Raw genomic sequence first — 26,491 nt, forward strand, 5'->3', positions numbered from 1 at the left:
CAGCGATAATTTGAAAAATTGGCCATTCGTATTTCCAATGGCACTTTGGTTAAAATAAATTTTGTTTTATTTTTTAAAAAAGTCTAGAACAAATCACGGCAGTTTTGTGACTAGCCAGTTGGTAAGGGCTTTTACTGTAATTTAGATATATAAATATGGAAATAAAAACTTTCAAATACATACTGAATAGTGAGCACATCAATATATATATTTAGAGTAAAGATTGGCGTTTTGAAAAACGTAAATGATACCGGATAATAATTTCACAATACTGCTGTATACCCGTATGTCACTCATTCTGAATCAGAGGCCCGGCATTGCCAGGTAGTTAGGTCGCTCGACTTGTAATCTGCGGGTCGCCCTTTCAGCCGTGGGGGCGTTATAATGTGACTGTCAATCCCACTATTCGTTGATAAAAAGAGTAGTCCAAGAGTTTGCGGTGGGTGGTAATGACTAGCTGCTTTCCCTTTAGTCTTTCACTGCTAAATTAGGGACAGATAGCGCAGATAGCCCTCGTGTAGCTTTGCGCAAAATTCAAACCAAACTGAAATATAACTAACTATCCATTGTTTTCAATTTCTTAAGAATTCCGGTTTTATATTCTAGATCACCTCTTCTTTTATTATGAATAATTTACAACTGAAAATTTTTAATTTCATTGATTCTAAGAATTTTTGAGTCAACAGAAATATTGGCAAGTCAAACACGTTATGATACCGCCATAGTTTTCAAATGTTATTATAAAATAAACGATCATATATAGATAATATCAAGATCTAACGGATTTTTAGGTACAAAATCTAATGTTCCTGAAATATATTGCAATATATTCCTCAAGTGTTTATTTTTTGCAATCCGGTACAAAACTAGGCGTCAGAAAAAAGGTTTAAACTCAGTATAGTGGTGGTAGAAAATTTTTAGAAGTAAACCAAATCTTTCTGAACGTGGTTGATTCGTTGTTTGTTTGTTTGTTTTAGAGCAAAGTCATATTAAACTATCTGTTATGTCTACCTCTTGAGATCGAACCCCGGATTTTAGCGTTCTTACCGCTGTCCCACCGGGGGACTTGATCTGTTGTATTAGTGGAAAGTTTCTTTAATATTTCGAAAACCAGAAAGCAGTGTTTGATTTTATGATATAGCGATAAAAAAATATCATCCAGTAAATCCAGTTTGGTTTTTTTCATTTTATTTGATAACTGTTTAATGAGCTTGATCTGGACTTGAAGGTATAATTAACGTTCGAATATGTATCAGATAGGATCCCATTACATTACTAAAACTCTAAAGCACGTGGAAAGTTTCAAACCGTTAAGTTTTCGTCCAGTATTAACACCTTGTTTTGATCGTACTACATGGACATGTTATGATATACGGTCATTGTTATCATGTGGTTATTTTCTAAATTAATATATTTTCGTTAATATTAAACCATTTAAATTTTAACACCCTTTGGTTGTGAAAATTTAAATGTATCGAAGAATAATAACGCTTTGCTTGTGTCTTTCAATAAGTATAATCTTATTTTTCTAAGAGTTGTTTAAAAATAGTTTAAGCACATCATTAAAAGAAGTGTTAAATTAAAGGCATCAAAAATCATTAGCCAATTGATAGTGGTTAAGTTCAGATTTTGTTAGATAAAACAATATTGTGCCTCGTATGGAAAAAGGCAAGCCTTTTATTTTATAAATCATTGCAACCATTAATAGATTAAGAACTCCTCTTTTGCAAGGGTTTTTATTAGTTATAGAGTCGCACTCTTTCCTTGTACACCTCTTAAGTGTTACCTTATCAAACATTGCTGTTATATTTGGTTCGTGAACTTCTAATTAGATTCATGTATGTAATTCAATTTCTATTTGAAAAAGTAATCGCTTATGATTAAAAAGAAATTTACTTATTTTATCTATCAGGCGGTGCTCTACAATGATCGTTCTGTATTGGAGAACCATCACGCAGCTGCTGCATGGAACTTGTTCCTGTCACGACCGGAGAATAATTGGTTATGTCATTTGGATAAGGCTGAGTTTAAAAGATTCCGGTTTCTTGTCATTGAGAATATCTTAGCAACTGACTTGAAGAGACATTTTGAGATTGTAGCAGAATTCAATGCTAAGGTATATTTAAAATATTTGTCTTGTATAACCATTTTTAATTAAAGTTTTAATCAGGGTGTAGTCCTTGGGGGAGGGGGGAGCCGACCCTTAATTTCAAGTGCAGGAGATGGCTGCTCCCATACTTGAAATTCAAATCATTTTCCATATTTCTTTCTTATATATTCCAATGTGGACTGTAACCATGTTTCTAATGTGGAACCTTTATGAAAAATTAAGTTTTTATCATTAGCTGAAAGCTCTCTGGTCTTGTATATACATAGTGATGCTTTACAATAATTTAACGAACTTGTAATTAATTAGCAAACACGGTTGCCATATTAAATGCACAGTTTTATAATCAACTGTTTTTAAGAGAGATCGTTGCGACCCCTCACTTACAACTTTGATCCATTTTGGTTGTTCCTTGTTAGGTCAGCTGTAAATTTGGGAACTGGCACCACTAAAATCCGTGGTTCGATTCTCCGCGGTGGACAGAATGCAAGATAGCCAATTCTGTAGCTTTTCGCTAAAACCGAGAAAGAAACGATCCATTTCAGTCATAAGAAAAGTTATAACTTATAGTACTTTTTGCCCCTCTTATGAGCCATAGTTTAAATATAACCCAAAAATAAAACAAAGGAATCATGGTTGTGACTTTTCAGCTTCAATGTGAAAAGAAAATAATACTAAACTCGACAGCCTATTTGGTTAATTAAAATGAATAGACGCAGGTTTATATTTTAGTGTTTATTGCTTAAAAGCGTAATCATATGGAATTACTGACGTTATCTAACAATGATGTTATTTGCTTAATTAAAGCGTACTGACGTTGTCTTATGTTAGATATACATAACTGTTCGTTTTAAGTTTAATACCAGGGTATTATCTAGTTTACATTGTGCGAGCGTCAAAGTAAGTTATTTTTAGAAGTGATAGTTATGGCAAGTTTGCTTAGGTAACTGTTTATGAAGAATCATTTGTTGCATAGTTCAGTTGTTGTAAATTGACGTCATGTTACTCGAACCTTCTGAATTTTTCTCGTTGGTTTAAATGTCTCGTAAAATGTATAACGTTCTAGGCCTCAGTCAGGCAATGTAGTGAAATTTAGTTAAGGAAAAAAAGAAGAGAGAGATATAGACTGTGTGATCGTGAGTTTAGCCATAAAGTGTGTATAGTGGCGACTTTTAAAGTGTGCTAATCGCAGATTGTATTGTAATGACAGGGCAGAGAGAATAATTTGTCTTGTCAATTGGGTTATAAAGTAACTGAACCAGCCTATGTGGACTCTTGACGAAAAGAGACGATTATTTAAAGCTCTGGACACAACCGTGGTAATTAACTGTGTAATGAACATTTGTATATACGTTTGACTTCTTTTGAGTATATTGTTTTACACGTGGACGGTGTGCTGTCCATTTATTGTTGAAGTTTATCGCCAACAAATCACAGATACCTATTGTAAAGAATCCTGCCCATGATATTTATTTAATTAAAACATGCTGACGTTATCTAACCATAATTTTTGTTTTATATAGTATTGGGTTTGTATTTACATAGAAGTATCTAGTTTTTGAGTTACTTTGAACAATGAGATACTTTACAGAAATACGTGGTGCCGACATTTGTATTTGACTCTACGTTTTTTTATTTGACTCTACGTTTTCAGTATAAAAGCTGCCACTCTGTACGATTTTCTTGCGTAATGAATTTTCTTTGTCTTGAAACTATTCTATAAAATTCTTTGAGTTATAGCATTGTAGAGAAAGGTTTAATGGTACAAAACGTAATCAAAGACATTTTTTAGTAAATCCTTTCTTAGTGACAGCTGGTGTTAAAGTTAAAAAGAAACGGCATTTACACACCAGATAATTGTAAGAGAACTTTTATTTTAACCGACGTTTCGCCTCTATAGCTTCTTAAGGGCTAGTACGTTTGAAGAAGCCACAAAGGCGAAACGTTCTCTTATAATTATCTGGAATGTAAAGGTCGTTTTTTTTTTTTTGTTTCGAAATTTATTATCAAAATGTGCATTATCTCTCCAGTATGCTCTACATATTTGCCTCACCGATTTAGCTAGGCCTACAAAAAAAATAGATATCAATGTAGTATTCATATTGCAAAGCCATGTAACAACAAGAAGCTCAGAAAAATATTTATTCTAGCTTAATAATATGTATGATATTTAATTCCAATTAACATAAATCGTATCTTGAACTTGAATAAAATGATATTTTTTATCTCTATAAATACTTAGGTTATATCTGTTAGCCTAAAGTATAACAAACAAGTCTTCTAATAACAATAAAGTTAGTTTTATATTTTTTATTTCTTTTCGGGTACATTGTCCTACTATATTAAGAGTAGAAAACAAAAAACGAGGTTTGTTTGTTTTTTTGTTGTTTTTTGGCAGAGTGAAAAAATAGAATATTTATTCCAACATTATCTTTGAGTATGCTAATAAAACATAGCTTTTGTTTTATACTCTTAATGTTAGTTAGTTTTGTTTTTTTCGTTGTTGTTCCTTTTTACAGATAGATTCTCAGAATTTTGTCAAGTATACTCCTTGCACGTTAAAACTCATGCCGGTTTTACGTGTCTTACAAAGCTAGATTTGTGGTACAAAGTTTGATAGGTGCGTGTTTCACGGAAGTATTGTACTAAAATAGTGAACCTTTTGTGACTAAGATTAATGTCTTAAATATAATTAGCTTTAAGAACCGGATTGGTTGTTTGTAGCTCCTGCCGATCTCATACTTTTTTCTTTCCTTTTGAAGGTGAACGACGATCACGCTCCGGGACTTGATTGGCTGTCTGAAACAGATCGACTACTAACGATGGAGATGTGTATAAAACTAGCAGACATTAACGGTCCGTGTAAGCGACATGATATTCATGTACAGTGGACTTATCGAATAGCAGAAGAGTTCTATGAACAGGTTGGTTTTTAAAAAGTATGGCTAGAAAATACTCTTTATACAACAAATATTATTAAATTATCATACAGTAGTTTTATGTTTTTCGTTTCCTTTAAGAAATTCGTGCAAAGTTACCGCCCTTAATTTCTAAAGGGAGAAAAATTGTATTGGACACTAAATTATTGTGTATTTTAACTTTAACAAACCCATATGCGTATGTAAGCACAGTGATTGTTTATTGGATAATATGTTTGGCCTACCAATCATGTATTGGTACATGAAATAGTATGCTCAATTGGACACTAAATTATTGTGTATTTTAACTTTAACAAACCCATATGCGTATGTAAGCACAGTGATTGTTTATTGGATAATATGTTTGGCCTACCAATCATGTATTGGTACATGAAATAGTATGCTCAATTTATTGTAGTTAAGAAATAAAATAATACTGGAATCTAGAGATGGAAATCCTACATCTGTCTATCTATAATATCCAATAAAACTCGCTGTTGAGCTGGCTGCAGAACACCGGTTAATGTTGCACGTACTTGGCTCATCGAGGTTTGGTGTTCCAAATAACAAAATGGCAGTATTGTGATCCGATCTTGAAGCGCACACATTTTTCCATGTGAATAGTAATTCTGTTATGGTAAGTATTGTAAACTTGTCTTAGCTCGTTCGTGAGTCTTCCATATAAACGTTTTGTAAACCAGTCTAGTTTGAAGTGCAAATCTTTTGTTATATTATTATTATCTTGACGGGAATTAGATATCGGTTACGGCTGAACAATAAATCCTTCTTATGTGCTAGTTCTATTATATTGGAATTCAAAATTTTTTTCATGGTATCAGTTTGGACTGAACAATAAATCCTTCTTATGTGCTAGTTCTATTATATTGAAATTCATAATTTATGGTATCAGTTTGGACTGAACAATAAATCCTTATGTGCTAGTTCTATTATATTGAAATTCATAATTTTTTAATGGTATCAGTTTGGACTGAACAATAAATCCTTATGTGCTAGTTCTATTATATTGAAATTCATAATTTTTTCATGGTATCAGTTTGGACTGAACAATAAATCCTTATGTACTAGTTCTATCTTAGTGGATTTCATAAACTTTTCATTGTGGCGGTTTGGACTGAATAATAAGCCTTTTTTTCTGCAGTAATCCTAAATTAGCAATAACTTTTCATTTTAATGGTGTAAACTGAACAGTTAGTCTTTCTTATGTGATAAGATATCTTAATGGAAGTGATACACTTTTTGTGGTGCTGTTAAAATATATAAAGACGTGTTGTTGAATTGTGGAACTTGTAATAGAAAAATGAATAATTTACAAAGAAAGACTTTTTTTTGGGGGGGAAATAAATTTTTATTGCGATCTCTCCCAGTTAATTTAGCTATTAACTTATCCATTAAGCTGTATATGTGTTCTTTCCAGTGCTTAACTATTATCCAATGGTTCTAGACACTTAATACAATTATTGTTAGTGCGATTTATTTGACACATAACCTTAAAAGGTTTTCAGTATTTACTTAAATAGATAAATAAACAGGGATCATCATGAGTAATTATTTTTCTTGACAGTTCTAATTAATGTCTGTAAAGCCTCTCGCAACCAGTCTGGTCCTTAACGGGTATTATTGACTATTTAGAAAACTAATATAATCCGACAAGGAACACCCCTAAACGAAGAAGGTTGAACGAAGTTAAAATTAACACAATGCTCGTTGATGAATTTCATTAATGTCACTTCACTTCCCAGAATATTTTCAAATAGGTTTAGAATTATTGCCTCAATCTCTGTTGAGGTTCATAAAAAAAATTATTGTAGCAGCCGTTTAGATATGTGGCAGTGTCCCGATAAAGCACATTAATTAGTGAAATAATTGGTACAACTTTGTTTGTTTGTTGTTAAGCACAAAACTACGCAATTGGTCTTCAATTTGTCCTGATTTTTCTTAGAGTAGTATACAGAGAAGTACCTGGATTTGCACAAAATAAAGAGAGTAGATATAGGATGTAAACAATCAAAATCTTTATTATGGCAAAAATAAAGTTTAGTTCAACACTTAAACAAGTGCTTGTATGTGTGTTACTAGAGGGGGGAGAAGGGGAGAGCTTTATTTGTGCTCTTTCACTAGCGTTTGGCTATCTATATTAGGCTGAAGTTAAAACTTTGCTACACACATATTTATATGTTTGACAAAAAGCATATCTAGTTTGGCCAAATCTCAGTAGATCTGAGTAAATCTGTGTGTCTAAAATGCTTTCTAAACAAAGGAAAACAATACGTTATGTACAAAGTTCTCTATCCCCAGGCAATTACGTTATCCACGTAACTAAGGGCAATTTTCATGTCAACTAGGGATAGATATCCCCCCAGGCCATCACATGATTCGACGTTAGAACAGACTCCTTTTTCTATTAATAGCATAGTTCATATCTTCCAGAGTAATAACCAAGATGAGAGAAACTGAGCGATTCTCGTGACTGTTTTATTTTAAGAATAATCCCTAAATTATACTGAAAATCTGAAGAATTATCAAGCAGTTAAGAGAGTAGAAAACGCATAATAATGCTCGCATATCACAATGCGAAGCAAAACTTCGAAAGATTAGCAAAACGATTTCATCTAACGTACCATCTTTTTCTTATCTCCATGTCCCCATTCTGTCGGTCGGGTATGACCTGATAGTTAGCTGGTTCGGAATGTGAATCCACGAGTTCATGTTTTGCATCTCGTTGTCTCAAAAACCCGCTCCGAACTTTATGGCCGTGGATACGCTAAAAGTGACAGTCAAATCTCACTATTCGTTCTATAGCTCAAGAGTTGGTGGAAGGTTCTATTGACTAGTTTGTCGGTTGAAAAATTAGAAACGGTTGTGCGCAGATAACGTTTGTGTAACTTTGTGCGAAACTTTTTTTAAATAAACATATTCACCACAAAAGTTCACAACTAATCGCTAAACTATTTCTTCAAAATGTGTAAATTGTTTTATGATCATTATTCACGAGCTTTATAAACTTTATGAAATTCAATTCCAACTAGGTAGAACGAATAATAATTTCGAAACACGTGATTGATTGCATGTGATGAAGATTTAAAAAACAACAACGAATGTTCCGGCTAGCTATTCTATTGTTAGTTTATTTTTGTTTTCCGGCTAGCTATCCTATTGTTAGTTTATTTTTGTTTTCCGGCTAGCTATTCTATCGTTAGTTTATTTTTGTTTTCCGGCTAGCTATCCTATTGTTAGTTTATTTTTGTTTTCCGGCTAGCTATCCTATTGTTAGTTTATTTTGTTTTCCGGCTAGCTATCCTATTGTTAGTTTATTTTGTTTTCCGGCTAGCTATCCTATTGTTAGTTTATTTTTGTTTTCCGGCTAGCTTTTCTATTGTTAGTTCTACAACTGAAACTTTCATATATCAGAGTATTTTTCCCCAATAGGTAGCTTGGTGGATCGGCGATAAGTCTTAGAGTTACAACGCTAAAATTCCGGGTTTGATTCCCCGTGGTGGACAGCGTGCAAATAGTCCATTTTATAGCTTTACGCTGAATAAACCAACAACCATTAGATAGCATTAAACATAAATGTTTGCTTTACAAATCCATCTAAATACAAAATGTGAGACTTTTACAACTACATTAGCTATATGGTTATCCCGCCATTGAGTCTACTCCGTTGCTGTAACAAATTCACGTGATAACTAAAACTGGCGTAGAAATCAATCAGTGTCATTCTAATCGCTAGTCTGTTTTTCACGGAAGTTGTTAAAACCTGGATGTTGATGGGAAACTTCCTGCCTTTTACCTTTCACGAGCTGCTTTCCCGTCTGTAATCATTCGCTTGTAATTCCGTGAAGTTCGTATGAAATTTTTGGTTAATTTTGAAAAGGGTGCATGAATCTTGCAGTAATTTCCTTTTGATTCTATTTGCAAAAACAACAACAACAAAAAAAACACTATTACGCTAAGGCTTTTCAATAATAAAGAGTAGGAAGCGCGGTCATAACATGCAATGTTTTATTTTGGTTATCTTCAACGTTGAGGAAAACGGGTTTAAAATTTGTTACATGAAATGAGTTTTATAGACTGATAATTGAATGTTCTTACTGGCTTGTTTTGACGTAATAATAATTGTGAATTAACTTTCATAGCCCAGAATACGCAACAGCAATCACTCCTGATCACACTGTTCTAAGATAAACATGCTGGGCGTGGCCTAGTGGTTAACGTGTCTGGCTGCAAATCGAAGGGTTCAAGATTCGAGACGTGAAGTCACTAAACGCACCCTGCAACACGTTATAAAAATGTTAATCACATTCGTCGATTCAAAGAACTGGACAAATCCCATGTGTTGACAAGTACTGCTGTTGTCAGCAGTTACAAATTAGGAACAGCTATGCCTGAATCATCGGAATCCCTGATATGGCATATTTAGCCCACGTACGCATAAGGTGCCGTTTAGGCTTGATTTCCAGTTCCAATCTTAGGAGAACAATAAGCATTATACTAGAGTACAACTGTAACGTTAGATGAACCGATATTTGCCACATTGTCTTATGATAGTAACTGCAGTACAACCATTATGTTAGATAAACCGATATTTGCCACATTGTATTATGATAGTAACTGCAGTACAACCGTAATGTTAGATAAACCGATATTTGCCACATTGTATTATGATAGTAACTGCAGTACAACCATAATGTTAGATAAACCGATATTTGCCACATTGTCTTATGATAGTAACTGCAGTACAACCGTAATGTTATATAAACCGATATCTGCCACATTGTCTTATGATAGTAACTGCAGTACAACCGTGATGTTAAATAAACCGATATCTGCCACATTATCTTATGATAGTAACTGCAGTACAACCATGTAATCTTGCAAAATATTAAATCATTATTTTCTAATAATTTCACAGTGTTTATAGTAGTATGTTAACTTGTTGTATTAACCTCACTTTTTGCATTAAGTATATTTTCATAACAACTTACTTATTTTGGATTTAAAACGTTCATGAATTTCTTTCCTGTTGCAGGGAGACGAGGAGGCCTCTTTAGGCCTTACTATCTCACCTTTTATGGATAGGCGGAACCAACAACTTGCGAAACTGCAAGAGTCGTTTATTAACCATTTAGTGGCTCCTCTGTGTAACGCTTATGGTGAAGCGGGACTACTTCCTGGTCAGTGGGTGGATAGCTCCGATAGCGAAGAAGAAGGTACTTAGAATCTTATTGAAGAAACAAAAACATTTTGGTAAAACGTTAATTTCTTTCAGAGTGAATAAAGAATTATATTTTTTCATTTTGAACAGCTTAAACAAGCTGAGATTGGTAATAAATCTGGACTGTGTAACATCCGGACTATTTTCGAATATACTAAAAATGTGCTAGAACGATAGCTTCCATTGTGTGAACATGAAATGTCAGTAAAAAACATGTTCCCCCACTGGAAAGTTTTCGAAATTCTATTATCTTCCTTTGGCCAGTAGGTTCCATTTTCTGCCCAAACGTTTATAGCTTTTGTATGTGTGATATATCCGATTTTAAAACTAATAAAACGGATGTATAATAGCAAGGAAATACCAGAAGACTTTTCTAGACCTTCTGTTACTTACAACTGTAAATTGAAAAAAAAATTCAATTGTCATAGCCTAAATCGATGTGTACATGATCCCGATGGGAAAATGAAACCAAGAAAGAGAGAGCAAAGAGCGTTTTCAGAAACGAGTGTGAATAAATCTAGCAGTGAAATAAAAGTGGCATTTGCTACTGTTGCTTAGACTTTCTTGTATGATGGTTCAGATGTTAACGAAGTTCATCTACTGTTCCCTTTACTAAAACATTTTGAGAATGTCACATTGTGTACTTTGTTTGTTACTGCACTTATTCAAATACATCTGGTTATTGTTTGCTTTAATTTTATGGCGAAATTTGTAATCGAATCTCGTCAAAATAAGCCAACTACTGAACAATCAGTTTCGAAGTTGTATTAAAATCACTTTTTTTGTTTATGGTTTTAGTTTTTAGGCCTATTAGGCCTAAAAACTAAAACCATAAACAAAAAAAGTGATTTTAATACAACTTCGAAACTGATTGTTCAGTAGTTGGCGTTTTAAACGTTACAATAGTTAAAAGTGAAACATTAGTACTGAAGAGTCTCTGACGACGAGAAAATTTATTACCATATTTTGGTGATTTAAGCCTGGTTAAGTCACGAATTCGAGGGTTAAAATTACCTTAAAAATATAGTATATCGTCATTTCTGATCGTCAATACATTTATTAGGTATGTTTCTGAAGAGTATATTGAAAATTAAGATATTTTTTCTGGTCAGTATTACTGAATGGAATTGGAAGTTATTTTTATACATTATGTCCATTCTGCCTTATTTAGAAAATAAACTCTTTAATTCTAATTTATTCTTGTGTTATTTTTTCGTCATTTCGCTCAACGTTAAGCTTCAGTTTTTTATTTTTTTAACTCGGAAGACATTATTTATATCAGAAGGTATATCACAGTTTATCCAAATACTGTTTCCTGGGAAAATGTCATTTATTACGCATATGATTTTCATTTGGCATCACATAATCAGAAAATATGGTATCCAAAAATCCACTTTAAGCTGCTGGATGCCAATTCATTAAGGAATAGACCCTTCGTAGACACAAAAAACAAAAAAAAACAATTATGCTTGAAATTAAATAACTTAAAATCTCAAGTCCGTCTAGTATTTGTCGAATTTGTTTCTGAAAAATAAATTGTCCTAAAAACTTACAAAAAGGAAAGGAAATGCCCAATACGATATTGTTTGGCTATTATGTTGAACGTTAAAAGATGGTTGAATTCGGAATTTCTCTTACAAATAATAAAAATAAATTATACGTAATTTGAACGTGTTAATAATTATTTAAAATCACGCATAACCTTTAAAATGTTTTGTTTGTGAATGATTCAACTATAAACTTTTAAATCTGGGCCATTAGTTCCTATGATTTTAATGCCATTGCTTATGTTCATTTATTAATGCCTAATTGTTAACATATCAGACGTAAGGTTCAACGTATTTCTGTTTTCGTTTCAACAGCTGTTTCTGAGGACACGGACCAGGTAGAAAGCTCTGATTTTAAAGATACGGAAGAAGAAGTAATCGACAGTGATGGTGGCGTTACTAATGGTAAATATCTGACCTAAGACATTTTATACTTAAATGCTAGCGCTGAATGCTAAATCTAATACAGCCGTCGAATGGAAATAACTTTTAAAAAAAGTATACACGCAATAAATTATAGTAATACCAGATAATATAATTTCTTTGCTCTTTTGTTGCATATATTAAAAATGAAGATAAAATAAATGATATTATTATGGAACGTAGCAGACTGTGTAAACATTTTATAGGTATTTTTTTAACTGTCTAGGTACTTCCAGAAAGCGGAACCGCGAGCTTCGACTGAAGCCTAGGAAAGTGCGTTGTCTCCAAACAGTTCATTTAGAAGAAAATTACGAATACTGGGTGAATATATTAAAAGAAGAAAGTGATGCCCTGAAAACTACAGAGTCAGCTACAGCCAAAGAAGCGGCAAAAGACGCCTCTAGTATGCACGATGAATGCTCTCTGACGGAAGAAATGGATACTATTCACGAAGAAGTTACCCGGATCTCACCCAAAGCTAAATCTTAGGTCAGGAAGCAGGAAATTAATCCAGAAATTAAATATGACGTTGTAAAATATAAATACTAACAATCTCTGAGTGCAACACGGTAATCTGTTGTTGCATTTTCTAGCACACACACACACACACACACACACACACAAACTAATTATACGAAGATAAATCCCAGAATTCTTAAGCATCCCGTGTTTGAACTTTTACTTAAGAGTGGACATTAATACAAAATGTTTTTTTTTTTTACTTAGTCTAGTTCTTGAAAGTATTAATAAAATATCAAGTGCAATATGTTAAGACTTTTCTTCTCTAATATGCAATGGTTCGGAGCCGAAGAAATTGTATTATACTTTTTTGTTTATATTTCGAAAACAAACTAATAGCCTTCATGGCCAATAAGTGCATATATAGCGAATTTTACTAAATGTGAATGTTGTATAAAGTAAATGGATAAAAACTGTTACAAAGAACTACAGGAAACGAACTTACGTCATTTGACCATATATAATATACAAAATTAACTTTCAGTGATGTGGCAGATACTCGTTAATTCAGATGAGAGCATTAGAACCGCTAACTCCATAATTGTTGCTCACCTTCACTTCATATGGCAGCATTGTATATTTAAAATTTAAATTTGAATGTAGATCAAATAGTAAACAATTAAATCTGCTCCATAATGATTATTTTCTGTATTTTTTTTAATTTGTTGTTTTCATTATAAAGTTGATTGAAAGTTTTACTGTAACAGAAAACACCTTATTATTAAATACTATGATTAAAGTAACATTATTTCATGTTATTTTGATAAAGGTTTTTAATATCCAAATATAGTTCGTACTATGTTCGCAAGGGGGCTCCCTCGTGTCTTCTACTGTCTATTAAACATTATTTTAAGTACCTAAGTACATAAAACCGAAATTGTTTTCTCGTTTATCTAATTAACACCTTCATTCACTTGGATCGTGTATAGCCAGGTGGTTAGGGCGCTCGTCTCGAAATCTGAGGGTCGCGGGTTAGAATCCCCGTCACATCAAACATGCTCGCCCTTTCAGCCGTGGGGGCGTTATAATGGTACGGTCAATCCCACTATTCGTTGGTAAAAGACTAGCCCAAGAGTTGGCGGTGGGAGGTGATAACTAGCTGCCTTCCCTCTAGTCTTACACTGCTAAATTAGGGATGGCTAGCGCAGATAGCCCTCGTGTAGCTTTGAGCGAAATTCAAAAGCAAACAAACAAACACTTGGATCGTAGAGCACACACTTGGTGTGCAAGAAGCACTGGGTTTGAGCCTGGGAGGTGCAAAAGCTAGATTATTAGAGAGAAACTTGCGGCAACTAGTGAAAATGTGGTAGTCACGTGACCACATCCATTTATTGTGCCTGGTTATTTGCACATGCGAACCGTTATTAGGTATGTATATACCTACAGAGGTGCCAGAAAAGTCTAGAACTTTTGGCACTTCAACGAATTTTACAAAATGTGTTCCACGTGCCGTCCTTGTAATTTGAAATAAGTTTGGATTAATAGCAGTATTAACTCAACCTTCTCATGCCATTATGAATCACGTATCTGAAATTAAGAAATACTGCAAATCGTCTATGGTTCCAGACTTTTCGGACACCTTGTACATTTTTATATAGTATGGTGAATTTCATTTTCAATGAAGTTTTCATCTTACAAATGTTATTTGTACTTTAGTGTGCGCGCTCTTCCAAATATTTTGTCCCAAATGGTGGTTTCGGTTTACCGGAAAAGATAAAAAAAACAATGATAAAATCGAATCGCATGATGTAAAAAAAACGAAACAATGTTTCATTTCGATAATATGAAGAGCGCACCATCGAAATGCGTATCAACCTCAATGCTAACGATCAAGTGTTCTACAACCTTTGTGTGTGTCCCTCATGAGATGTTAAAAAACAACTTACTTCATTTTTGCTGTCAGGCCCCTTTAAAAAGTAATTTTATCAACAAACACGTTTGACTTTAGGAATCTTCACCAAATATTTGAATTCAACTCAGCAAAATCTTATTCTTGTTAGTAATCGCTTTGAAACGAGAGATAAATGGTTATCGCAAGTCTATCATATTCCTGTTTTGGTGACTTTTGAATTTATTAAGACGTCTTATATAATCCTAACTGGTCTTCTGGTTGTATGTTCAAACTATTCAATTTAACTCAAAATAATTTTTCATTGATATTGTTTTACTTTCATAGAGCACTGTCTGCTGATGAACTAGTCCACCAGAGGGCGTCCAGTTACTTGGTTCGTTATGACTAGTACTTGCTATTTCCCGACGTATAAGGTGCGTCACAGTTTTCTCTCCCATTTTGTAACATGTGTTGTGCCAAACGTTAAGCTCTTCATCTTTGGTTCTCCAACACTGCGGCAGTTTGAAGGGTAAGACCGAGAGATGAGTTGGAGATAGAAAACTGCAAAACCTGTCTGAGTGGAGGCATCAAGTACCATTGTCAGTAAGTCTTGAAGAGTAAGATGTGATGAAGAAAAATTACACGCCGAATAAATGGGCCTCAACACGGAGTAAAATGTGAACTGAATAGAACATTATCGTAACTAGATTACTATAACGAGATATATGTGTATGTTGTCTTTGATAAATTTCTGATATTTCTCACTTCCTTCTTTGCCCATCCTAATGGTTTATCCACGCAGTTTAAATCAGGTGGCTTAGGATGGCTGTCTTGAAAATTGAGAACAGATGTTAGTTCGTTCTATATCCAAATATTTTTCTTAGACACGTACTGATCACTATGGTTTAAGATTATTTTTACTGTTTACAGATTTATCTTTTAGTTCACCATATTCCTCAATGCAAAAAACGTATGTGTACAAACAGTTAATTTTCTATCATTATTTAGACAGATAATGGTTAAAAGCTTGCCCCCGAGAAAATTATTTTCCTTGCCTCATATAAAAAAAAAAAGTTATCATTTGTGCCTTTATCAGGTTATAAACATATTTACGTATGGCTGGATAAATATAACAAGTACAAAACAAAGTTCCGTGAAATATACGTAGGTGTGTTTATATGACAAGCTTAGTGTTCTTCTGGCAACTCCTCCCAATTAATGGAGGTGTCAACATGTTATTTTTTTGTAATTATGGTTATGCCTAGTTCTCCAGCATTACAGTACTTTTTTAAGGAACTCTGGGGCTTCGTCAGCCTTACATTTTATGAGAGAAAATAAAATATTTAATAAAGACAGTTGATATGGGTATTAAAAACATATTTAAAACTAAAAACAACGATTTTACGTCCTTAGGTCATCTTCAGGTTAAGAATGACTTTTTCGTAAGAAGGTCGAAACTTTGACTTGTTTCGTATTTTGAATAAAAACAAAATTTAATATCAATAGCAACTGTCTCTACTAAATATTTACTTTAAGTGGGTTCCTTGTCGTCAGAAAATAAAATGTTTCACTTGTAAATGTTCGCAGGATTTCAAACACATTACAAAGCTCGAATTGGCGTGAATTAGTTCGACAAACCGAAAGTGAAATCTTCAAACAGTTTCAAGTCTGTTGTGACACATAAGCAATATTACATACAGTGACTTGCAAAAGTATTCATCCCCTGCCAGTAATGTCACATTTTGAAGAAATGTAAGTAATGTAAACACAATTTTTAATGATCAAACTTAACACTGTTATGTGTGAAGGAGGTTGAATATCAGCAAAACCTGCAAAGAAAATATATAAATTGAAATTTGCTGATTACATAAGTATTCAGCCTCCTAAGTCAGTACTTGGTGGAAACACCTTTGGCAGCAGTTACTGCTCTGAGTCTTTTTTGGATAGGTCTCTACCAGCTTTGCACAATTGGGTGGTGTACTTTTTGCCCATTCTTCCTGGCAAAATTGCTCCAATTCTGAAAAGTTCGTTTGGGGACCATTGATGGACTTCAATTTTCAATTCTTGTCATATATTTTCCATTGGATTTAAGTCAGGACTTTAATTGGGCCGCTCCAGGACATTCGTTTTCATCTATTGAAACCACTCCAGTGTGGCTTTAGCCTTGTGCTTCAGATCATTGCCCTGCTGAAAGTGAATTTTCGACCCAGTTTTAGATCTTGGCTGATTCAAGAAGGTTTTCCTCTAGGATTCATCTGTACTTTGTACCATCCATTTTCTCCTCAATCCTGGCAAGCTTCCCAGTCCCTGCTGATGAGAAGCATCCCCATAACAATGCTGCCACCACCATGCTTGACAGTTAGGATGATGTTAATTGGGTGATGTGCTGTGTTGGCTTGCGCCAGACGCTTTGAATTTAGACCAAAATCTAAATTTTGTCTCGTCTGGCCACACAGTGGCATCCTGACCAGTTTCTTGTTTCCCGGCTGCTTTGTTTGGAAGGGCGACCTGATCTTGGCGGCATGAATCAAATTCCACTTCTTAATGATAGACTTCACCGTACTCAAAGGGATAATCTGCGACTTGAAATGTTGTTGTAATCTTTTCCTGATCTGTGCTTCTCTATTACTTTATCCCTGACTTGTTTGGAAAGATCCTTGGTCTTCATGGCTGGTTTGTCGTATCACTATGCTATGTAAGTTATGGCTTGAACAGATGCATTAACTCTGAAGTCAAGTCAAACCACTTTGATATTACACTAATTTTGTGACCTTTCAAAATAATCCTTTGCACCTGACTGAACTGATTTAGGGTTGCCGTAGCAAAGGGGTTGAATACTTATGCAATTGAGAATATTCTAATTTTCTTTGAAAATCTAAATTACTTACATAATATCAGTATTTTTTAGCTTTTTCAGTTTGGAGTAGATTGTATAGATTCTAAATATAAAGTCCCATTTGAAAGTTTCATGATTGCAAGCTCATACGGCAACAAAATATGGAAACTTTTGCAATGCACTGTTTCTAATAAAACGCCTAATAACGAGAACTAAAAATAGTACGACTTTTCATCTTCAGTGTATCTGATGCCATATTAACGCCCAGAGTCTGTGTAAGCAGTTATTGTATCATAAAACACGTTTTTCCGAATTTTGTTTAAACATTTTCTCTAGTCACCATCTATATGTTATATAGAGGGCGCTCTGTAGATGTAATAATTATGTTGACCACGTTGTAGTCGTGTGCATAGGTTTGACGTGCCTGAACAACACATTAAGCTAAACTGGATCACTAGTACATAAACGATTTTATGCGTACCATGCACCAGATAAACTTGATACTTTGTAAACGTGATAAAGCTAACACATTAGGGAATTCTTTTTTTTTTTTATCTTAAGCACGAGACTTTAGCAAGTACATACAGGTGCAAAGTGCCAGTCACATAAATATCGTTTGTCAATCCTATAGCAAAAGAAGAAAAGGATGGACGTTTACATCTAGCGAAAATGTTGATATTAAAATATTTTAAACCAATGTATTGCGAAACTGTTGTGTAAATTGGAGGCATAGTTCAAGATCAGCATTAGAAGGATAAAATTCGATATTAATTGCTCATTATGTTAACATGAACAAATATTTAATTTCGTTCCATGTGGCTGAACACATATCAGAGGCTCGTAAGAAGACTAATATAACAGAAACTTGTTTATAACGGAATAACTGCTTACTACTACTTCACTTTATGAGGAAACTAATATAACAGAAACCTGTTTACAGTGGTAGAACTGTTTACCATTACTTCACTTTATGAGGAAACTAATATAACAGAAACTTATTTACAGTGATATAACTGTTTACTACTACTTCACTTTATGAGGAAACTAATATAACAGAAACCTGTTTACAGTGATAGAACTGTTTACTACTACTTCACTTTATGAGGAAACTAATATAACAGAAACCTATTTACAATGATATAACTGTTTACTACGATTTCACTTTATGAGGAAACTAGTATAACAGAAACCTATTTACAATGGTAGAACTGATTACTACTTCACTTCATGAGGAAACTGATATAGCAGAAACCTATTTACAGTGGTAGAACTGTTTACTACTTCACTTCATGAGGAAACTAGTATAACAGAAACCTATTTACAGTGGTGGAACTGTTTACCACGACTTCACTTTATGAGGAAACTAATATAACAGAAACCTGTTTACAGTGATAGAACTGTTTACTACTACTTCACTTCATGAGGAAACTAATATAACAGAAACCTATTTACAGTGATATAACTGTTTACTACTATTTCACTTTATGAGGAAACTAGTATAACAGAAACATATTTACAATGGTAGAACTGCTTACTTCGACTTCAGTTCATGAGGAAACTAACATAATAACATAAAAAAAAGTATATTCAATTAGTTATAATAATTACAAATATTAGGTTTTCAGTTTCGATCTAAGTAGGTTGCTTGCTCTGCTCGGGAGTTAATATTAATAACACAAACCTATTTATAACGGAAGAACTACTATTTTATTTTTCTACAGTTAAAACCAAACCGTTTAATTATACTATCAATTTGTCTGTTTGTAATGGTTGTGATAATTTGCCACACAAGAGTATTGTTAACACAGGTAGCTTGTAAATATACTAAACATACAATTTTTTATTAACATGTTTTCATATTTCGTTGTTCTTTTTAAGGTTAATTATTAATCTATGAACTTTACGTCTCTAGTGATCTCGTTTATAAGTTATTCAAAAAAAAAAAAAGGCCTATCTAATTGATGATATTTTACTACCAGTACGATGAGATATTGGGCTCATTTAAAGACAGTATTTTAATTGTATAATATCTCGTTTCTTCTTTTAGTTCATTCTTACGGTGCATCTAAAGAACATACTGTTGGTAATTTTAATTGATAATATCTCACTACTATTTCGCGTGTTCCAACGAATTTCATTTTCGTGACTGACCGGCAGAGGGCACACATTTTTGTAATAAAGTAACTAACCACTATTAGCGAAATTACAAGTTTTTGTGAGAGTAACAAACCTTAAGGTGTTATATCAGGTCCTATATCTATAGAAACGTATACACATCAGTGTGGATGTGTTCAAGTGTTATTTTGAACATACCCATGTGTAAGTGTAGAGAATCACTCCTCTATGTTTGGTTCGTAAAACTTGACTTCAATATTAAGCCTAACTTTAGATATCCACGTTTTAAACTGGGGGTAGCGTCACCAAGTGACTAGAACTTTAGATTTACAGTCGGTAGGCTTGCTCGCGACATGTTGCTGTGTCCTTTAGGGACACTTTACACAAATTGTTTCAGCCCAGTTGTATAATAGGTACCAACGAGTAAGTAAGGGTTAACCTATGATGAACTGGCCTCCCATGTGGAGTTGCATATTAAAGTTGGGTATTAAAATTGTACTGTTGTTTGTCGCCTTAGACCTTAAGCATGTTATGAATGGCGATAGCTTTATTTAATTGCGAACATCGTTCCTAACTTAGTGATCATTCTTTTTCTCACACTTTTCCCTCAAGAATTAAGCTTACTAGTTGTATGATTAGCTGTTAGATAACTTCTACAGCTTTTGATAGTCATACCTTCGTTGAATATTGTGAAAATCAATTTGTTTCGGTAAGCTAAAGTAATTTATTTTTCATGATAGACAAAAAATGTTATTTTTACTCTATAACAAAATTACTCTCAAAAATTGTTTAAATGTAAAAAATACTCAAATAGATTGATCCCAATATAGCCAGTTTTTTATCGACAAATAAAATAGTCACACGGATAATATTAATGCTTTTTATAAGGATTTGTAGTAAAAACATGACGTCCAGGAGATTAAGAAATTGCGATGTAATTAACATAATATTTTAAAATCAAAATCTGGCATATGGTGTTTCACTGCTAAATTTTCTATCACATTGTATTATACTCTTATATTTATTACTCCCAGTGATTCAGCGGTAAGTTTGTGTGTTTCATAATTTTATCGAAGACAGTACTACTCATTGCCTTAAAATAGCCGCTTGTTTTTTGTTTTTTTTAATACAACTTACTTCGTTTTTCAATTGTCCCCCGATGGGACAGAGTTAAGTCTACGGGACGTACAACACCAAAAACCAGGATACCATTCCATGCGGTTGACACAGCTGATATCCCAATGTGGCTTTGCCCTAAAACAAACGAATCATTGATTTTAATTAATATCCAGCTCAGAATAAAATGAATCGCTGAATTTGGTTATCCTGTGATTGACCACTAATAATTTAATATATTTTATTTGATTTAAATTTTTAATCATAAAATGTAGCTCATGATTAGTATTCTTTCTTTCTTACTGTTAAGGACCTTGTTTTCCTGAGTAATTTTAGGTCATATACTGACCAACCTCATGTTTCCCACGCTATTTTTAGTACGTATACTGATGAACCTCATGTTTTCCATGCTATTTTAGGTACTTTCATTAGTGAACCTTATATTTCCTTAGGTATTTTTAGTACATATACTGATGGACCTCATGTTTCCTTTGATGTTTTTAGTACGTATACTGATGGACCTCTTGTTTTCCTCGGTATTTTTAGTACGTATACTGTTGTACCTCACGTTTTCCTCGGTATTTTTAGTACGTATACTAATGTACCTCACGTTTTCCTCGGTATTTTTAGTACGTATACTGTTGTACCTCACGTTTTCCTCGGTATTTTTAGTACGTATACTGTTGTACCTCACGTTTTCCTCGGTATTTTTAGTACGTATACTGATGTACCTCACGTTTTCCTCGGTATTTTTCGTACACACATATTGATTATCATTCTTCTTCACTTCGTAACTTAGTAGACAGTGAAATATCGTGCAGCTCATCTACCCTCCCATAGGCTTGAGATGGCTTGGTAGTTAGGGTACTAGATTCGCAATCTGCGGGTCGCGGGTTCGAATCACCGAACATGCTCGCCCTTTTAGCCATGGGGGCGTTGTAAAATTACGATCAATCCCCATATTTTTTGGTAAATCAGCAGCCCAAGGATTGAGTGTGGGTGTTGTTGACTAGCTGCCTTCCCTCTAGACTTATCACTGCTAAATTAGAGACGGCTAGCCCAAATAATCCTCGAGTAGCTTTGCGCGAAATTCAAACCAAACTACCCTCCTACTTCAAAATTATTATAATTTAGGCTATTTTTATCACATAAGAATGATTCAGAGCTCCATTTAAAACTTTGGTTAGTAACAGCTGACCCAACCGTATTATATTTAAAACTCGGTATCTCTTCAACCTTCCCATCAGGTGGAGTAATTATTTAATCGTGTATCAAACTTTGAAGTCGGCCAATTATAAATACCACGTTAAAAATTTGGCATAAGTATTTTTAATGTTTCTAAACTCATCTGTTAAGATTGTTTTCATAGGGAGTGACAGCCCTGAGCTTACTGGTCTTTTTATTATTATTATTAAACTATTTTCGATGTCTGAATCTCAGAAAATGTATGATCACAATAGAAATATACTTACCAAAATTGAAAATTCCTGAATCAATACTCTTTTTAATCGTCCGAAAAGACGAAGATCAATCAGGTAAGTTAACAACTTTGTTTTAATGAACTGATTTAAATTTTGAACCTAATTCTTCCCGAGCTCAAGGATTCTAGGTACTATTATGTACATTTAGAACTGTTTTAATGCTAGCTGTCATTCAACTTCACAGCACGGAAAACGCTTACCTATTAGTATTTCTCTTTTCTGTCTTAAGAATTTTCACGATCATGTAGAAGTTACATGTATAATTTGTCTTTAAAGTGGTATAGTTTCATTGTTGAAACTTTTACTTCTTTCAAAACTAATATATACTTGTTCTTCCATTCCAATCTTGCAACAATTTAGATGTTGCGTGTTATTTTTCTGAAAATTTCTATATGTGGTTTGCTGTGACATTTCCTCAGCCATTGTCATTTCTTCTTTATGCTTAATGGAATTAATGAAAGATTTTTGTAAATTTGCTAATACAGTGTCTCTAAAATAACTCTAGAAACCATTGCAGTTTACGAATGCCTTAATAACCAAGTTTAAACTTTAGCAAATTATAGTCGCTTTTAGTTAATGCCCTTTGTACTGGAAATTTTAGTAAACTCTTTCTAATTAATTTGAAAACTAGTTTTTGGTTCCTTGATTCGTTTTTCTGACAGTTGCACTGAATTACTTGACTAACTTGTAACGTTGCATCGCTTCTTCTGATACCAAAAGCAGAACTGACGTGGTGTCGTTGTTATACTTTATAATAAGAAATGAAAAGGAAATACGTTTGATTTTCAAACTGATAAAAAAAACAAAATCAGCAGGTACATTGAGATACGTCTCAAACCTCTGCTTGTGGCAAAGGAAATTCAGTATCACCAGACTAGATAATTCCCAGTGTTGATTCCAGTAGCTTGCAGTTATTTATAAACACCGTGTTCCCGATGATGAATCAGGGCATAATAACCACCACAAGATGTATATAATCTAGCTTGTTTTGTACTGTGAATCATATCGCCATCGTAATTCATCTTAATTTTAAATCCGATGATTAGGTTTTTAAACTAGGCTGTTAAAGCTAATCTCAACTTTATTTTTAAAATACTAAGAACTAATAAATAACAAAATTCTTTCACCAAGGTAGATTTTTGTTTAATTTCTAATTGGAACTCTCAACTTGCTCGTACTTAGATGTGTATCATAGTATTTAAACTGGAAAGAAAATATTACACCACGACACATTAATTTAGCACAACCTTTTATCTGAGAATCCACTATTTATAATTTAATAATTTTTAAGAACAGCGAAGAAAGGGGTAAGCATTTTATTAGTTTATTTATGGCTATGTTTATCTACCTCTCAGTGGTATTATTATAGAATTGAAAAATGGGTAATATTGTCCAATAATTAACAACTGAACGATGTTCTTCCCCAAGTTTTTCGCTATTTTTTTATTGTTTTTAGCTCACCGTTAATCTAAATAATAGTTGTTGCCATTTGATTTTGTACAAAACAGCTCGTCTGTATAACACCTTTCGTGGTATGTTATATGGGTTATTTCTATTAGTTTAATGTTATTTAGTGTGTTTTTTTTATTTGGATAAGTGTATATTTAAATAAGTGATACGCGTTAGATTAGTCTAAACCTATTTCAGATTATTTAAAACATTCTTTTAATTTATATTAAATTTATTATTATTATTCATGATTCCTCTATTCGATCTTTTTTTTTTTGCAGCACTGTATTACTTTTTATTCTAATTTATCATAAAGTTCAAAAGTTTTATCTTTGTAAAGTACAATTGATTAAACTTGGAATAATATTTCTCTCGAAATAAATGGTAATATTTATTAGGCTTTCTACTAGATTCTCTTTAATTATAATATATTCTCAGTTGAGATCTGTAGTAATGAAATTAATTCAGTGTTTAAATTACAGTAATTGTTTAGATGCTACTTCTACTTGCTTACTACTCCAATCATAATGATACAATTGTGTTACACAAGTAAACTGCATACACATTTATCCGGTTTTAAAAAAAATGCAATAAAAATATATGTAATGCTTGTTATCCATTGAAATTTAATTTGAAAAAGTAATTTTTACTGTTTTTTTCTTATGTATATGTAATAAATAAGATGCTAATTTAGTTGATATATATCCTTTGAACTACAATTGAATTTCCTCTGCAGATTGGTAAACAACTTATTTGTCTTTAATATACAAGAAAAACAAATGACCTAAATAATTTAATTGTATGACGTCTCCAGAAACCTTGCCAATTCCATTATCTAACATATTTAATGTCTTTCCATTTTAAATTGTAATGAAATCACTATTAAAATTTATATACATATCTTTTTTGTTTTGGGTAAATTTATAACGTTCCTGATATATAAAAAAAAATATACTATTTACTACGTATTTAAAATTACTGTTAATTAAAGGATAATAGTGATGCAAGCAATACTTGGAAATTTTTTGCAACCTTTATTCTTCATCCTTTTTAACGCTTTTGCTTCAAGTTTATTTGCATATAAAACTAAAATGTTATATATGTACTTTGTACAGACTGGTCGCAAACAATGTCATGATGATTGGTACCCCATGAATGAAATGTCCTAATTACGAGGGTAGTATGGTGGAGGTTCCTCTTAAAATAAGGTATTCTAGTGACCTCAAATAAGTATTCTGAGGATAAGATGCTCAAAGGCGGGCATTTTTTTTTTTTGTTGTTGCAAGGGGTTATGATCTGATGAGAAGAGTCTCAACTTGGAGACGCGCTAGATATAAGATGTCTGAGAAATTATCGACTGATGACTGTTGTCTTGACAAGTAAATTACCTGTTGATCGGTTGCTTCAAATTGTGGTAGTCTCGTAATTGTGTATACATAATGTGTGCATTTCTATAAGAATATGTGAAAAATCTTTTTTGTGTATTGAAACTATGGAAATGAGATTTGTACATCCAACTATTACATATGTAGCAGTATTTGTATGTAGTTCAAATATATATTCGTATCAATGTACCTTCTACGGTTCTGTGTTCTTCATTACGTATAAATTAAGTTTTAGGTGTTATACGGTTTCACACCAATTTCTGACGTGAAAGTAATGAGAAAGCCCTAAAATAGAAGTCATAATTCAAGAAATTGTTGTATGATAAGTTGGGTAAAAACCTTAGAATCTATCGAGATTTGCAATCGTATCAGAGTTTAAATAGACAAGTCATACTGATCGTTTTCATACCCCATTTTGATTTTAAAATGTGATGTAAATCTAAAAGTCTGAAAGGGTACATGTATACACAAGGTGCTACTATAAAATTTTGGAATAGTTTTATGATGACAACCGTATAGGATTTTCAAATGAGACAGGATAACGAAGTAAATATTCTTATTACATCTCGCATCTTATCTTTTGTTACGGTTATTGTAACCTTGTTTGTTTTTACCCAGTTCCATTTGTTTTCGAATCTTCGTGCTCGTTAAACGTACTGGGTAAACATTCATGGGTATTTTATTGACACTTATAATAGTGTATCCAGAATCACCCGAGAGGGGGGAATGGGAGGTTCAAATCAAATGACTTCGAACATGCAAGCGTTATTGGTACGTAACCAAGGGGACGTATTTAAAAATTCAATAAATTAGAAAAAATCACCACCCCCAGTTTTCAGCAAAAATTAACTCTAAAATTGTATTTTAATGGAATTTTTATAATGAAAAGTTGGGACCACTATTTAAGAATATACTGTATACTACTGTCAAATATGAAAATAAAAAGGCGGCGTGGGGAGTTTCCGGGGCAACCAGACCCCCCTTTCCATCTGGATACACTACCAATTTCGGAAATGGTTGAAATAGCTGAACATCTGTTGTTGTTTTTTTCTTTATTCCAATGGAGTTCGTCCTCTCTAAATACGCATGAGGAAACGAAATGTATTAAAATCAACAAACTGAAAAATAAATATAATTTGTCAACATGTAACCTGTTTTCGAATTAATTTTTCTCCGTCGAAGTAATTCAGCTTTCTACAAATCTGCAAATAAGATAAGAAAAAGTCAAAGGAACAGCAAAACAAACTGCTTATACGCATTTTAACACGCATATATTTATTCAGCTATAACTTAAATGTTTATTTATGAAAACACCATTCCTGGCATTCGTTTTTTCAATAATGAACGATGAAGCAGTGAACTTTGTAAATATACACCTGGAGAAAAGTTAAGCACCCCCGTGTTTTTTTCAAGTGATTCAGATTCGACGTTCTTGTGACTGATTATAAATTACCATTCAATCTAAACGTGTTTATCAAATGAAATTATGCATTATTGGGCACAAGAAAACAATATTATCACCGTAAAA

The 26,491-nt window shown here is 33.1% G+C and overlaps 1 protein-coding gene across 4 annotated transcripts in view; it reads left to right on the plus strand.

Annotated features, from left to right (window-relative positions):
* Positions 1 to 23,804, plus strand: part of LOC106461273 (cGMP-inhibited 3',5'-cyclic phosphodiesterase A-like) — a 159,314-nt gene extending 135,510 nt beyond the window's left edge. For 3 of the 4 annotated variants that reach the window (XM_022388450.1, XM_022388466.1, XM_022388461.1), the window contains exons 9-14: positions 1,913 to 2,116; positions 4,870 to 5,031; positions 10,076 to 10,256; positions 12,124 to 12,213; positions 12,458 to 12,720; positions 14,927 to 23,804. In XM_022388450.1, the coding sequence (XP_022244158.1) occupies positions 1,913 to 2,116; positions 4,870 to 5,031; positions 10,076 to 10,256; positions 12,124 to 12,213; positions 12,458 to 12,720 (900 nt within the window). In that variant the 3' untranslated portion in view covers positions 14,927 to 23,804. Of the gene's footprint in view, positions 1 to 1,912; positions 2,117 to 4,869; positions 5,032 to 10,075; positions 10,257 to 12,123; positions 12,214 to 12,437; positions 12,721 to 14,926 lie in introns of those variants that run through there. The other variant, XM_022388455.1, reaches the window with a different exon arrangement.
* The last annotated feature ends 2,687 nt before the right edge of the window (positions 23,805 to 26,491 follow it).

Source organism: Limulus polyphemus, unplaced genomic scaffold (assembly GCF_000517525.1).
Source record: "Limulus polyphemus unplaced genomic scaffold, Limulus_polyphemus-2.1.2 Scaffold38, whole genome shotgun sequence".
NCBI lineage: Eukaryota > Metazoa > Arthropoda > Merostomata > Xiphosura > Limulidae > Limulus > Limulus polyphemus.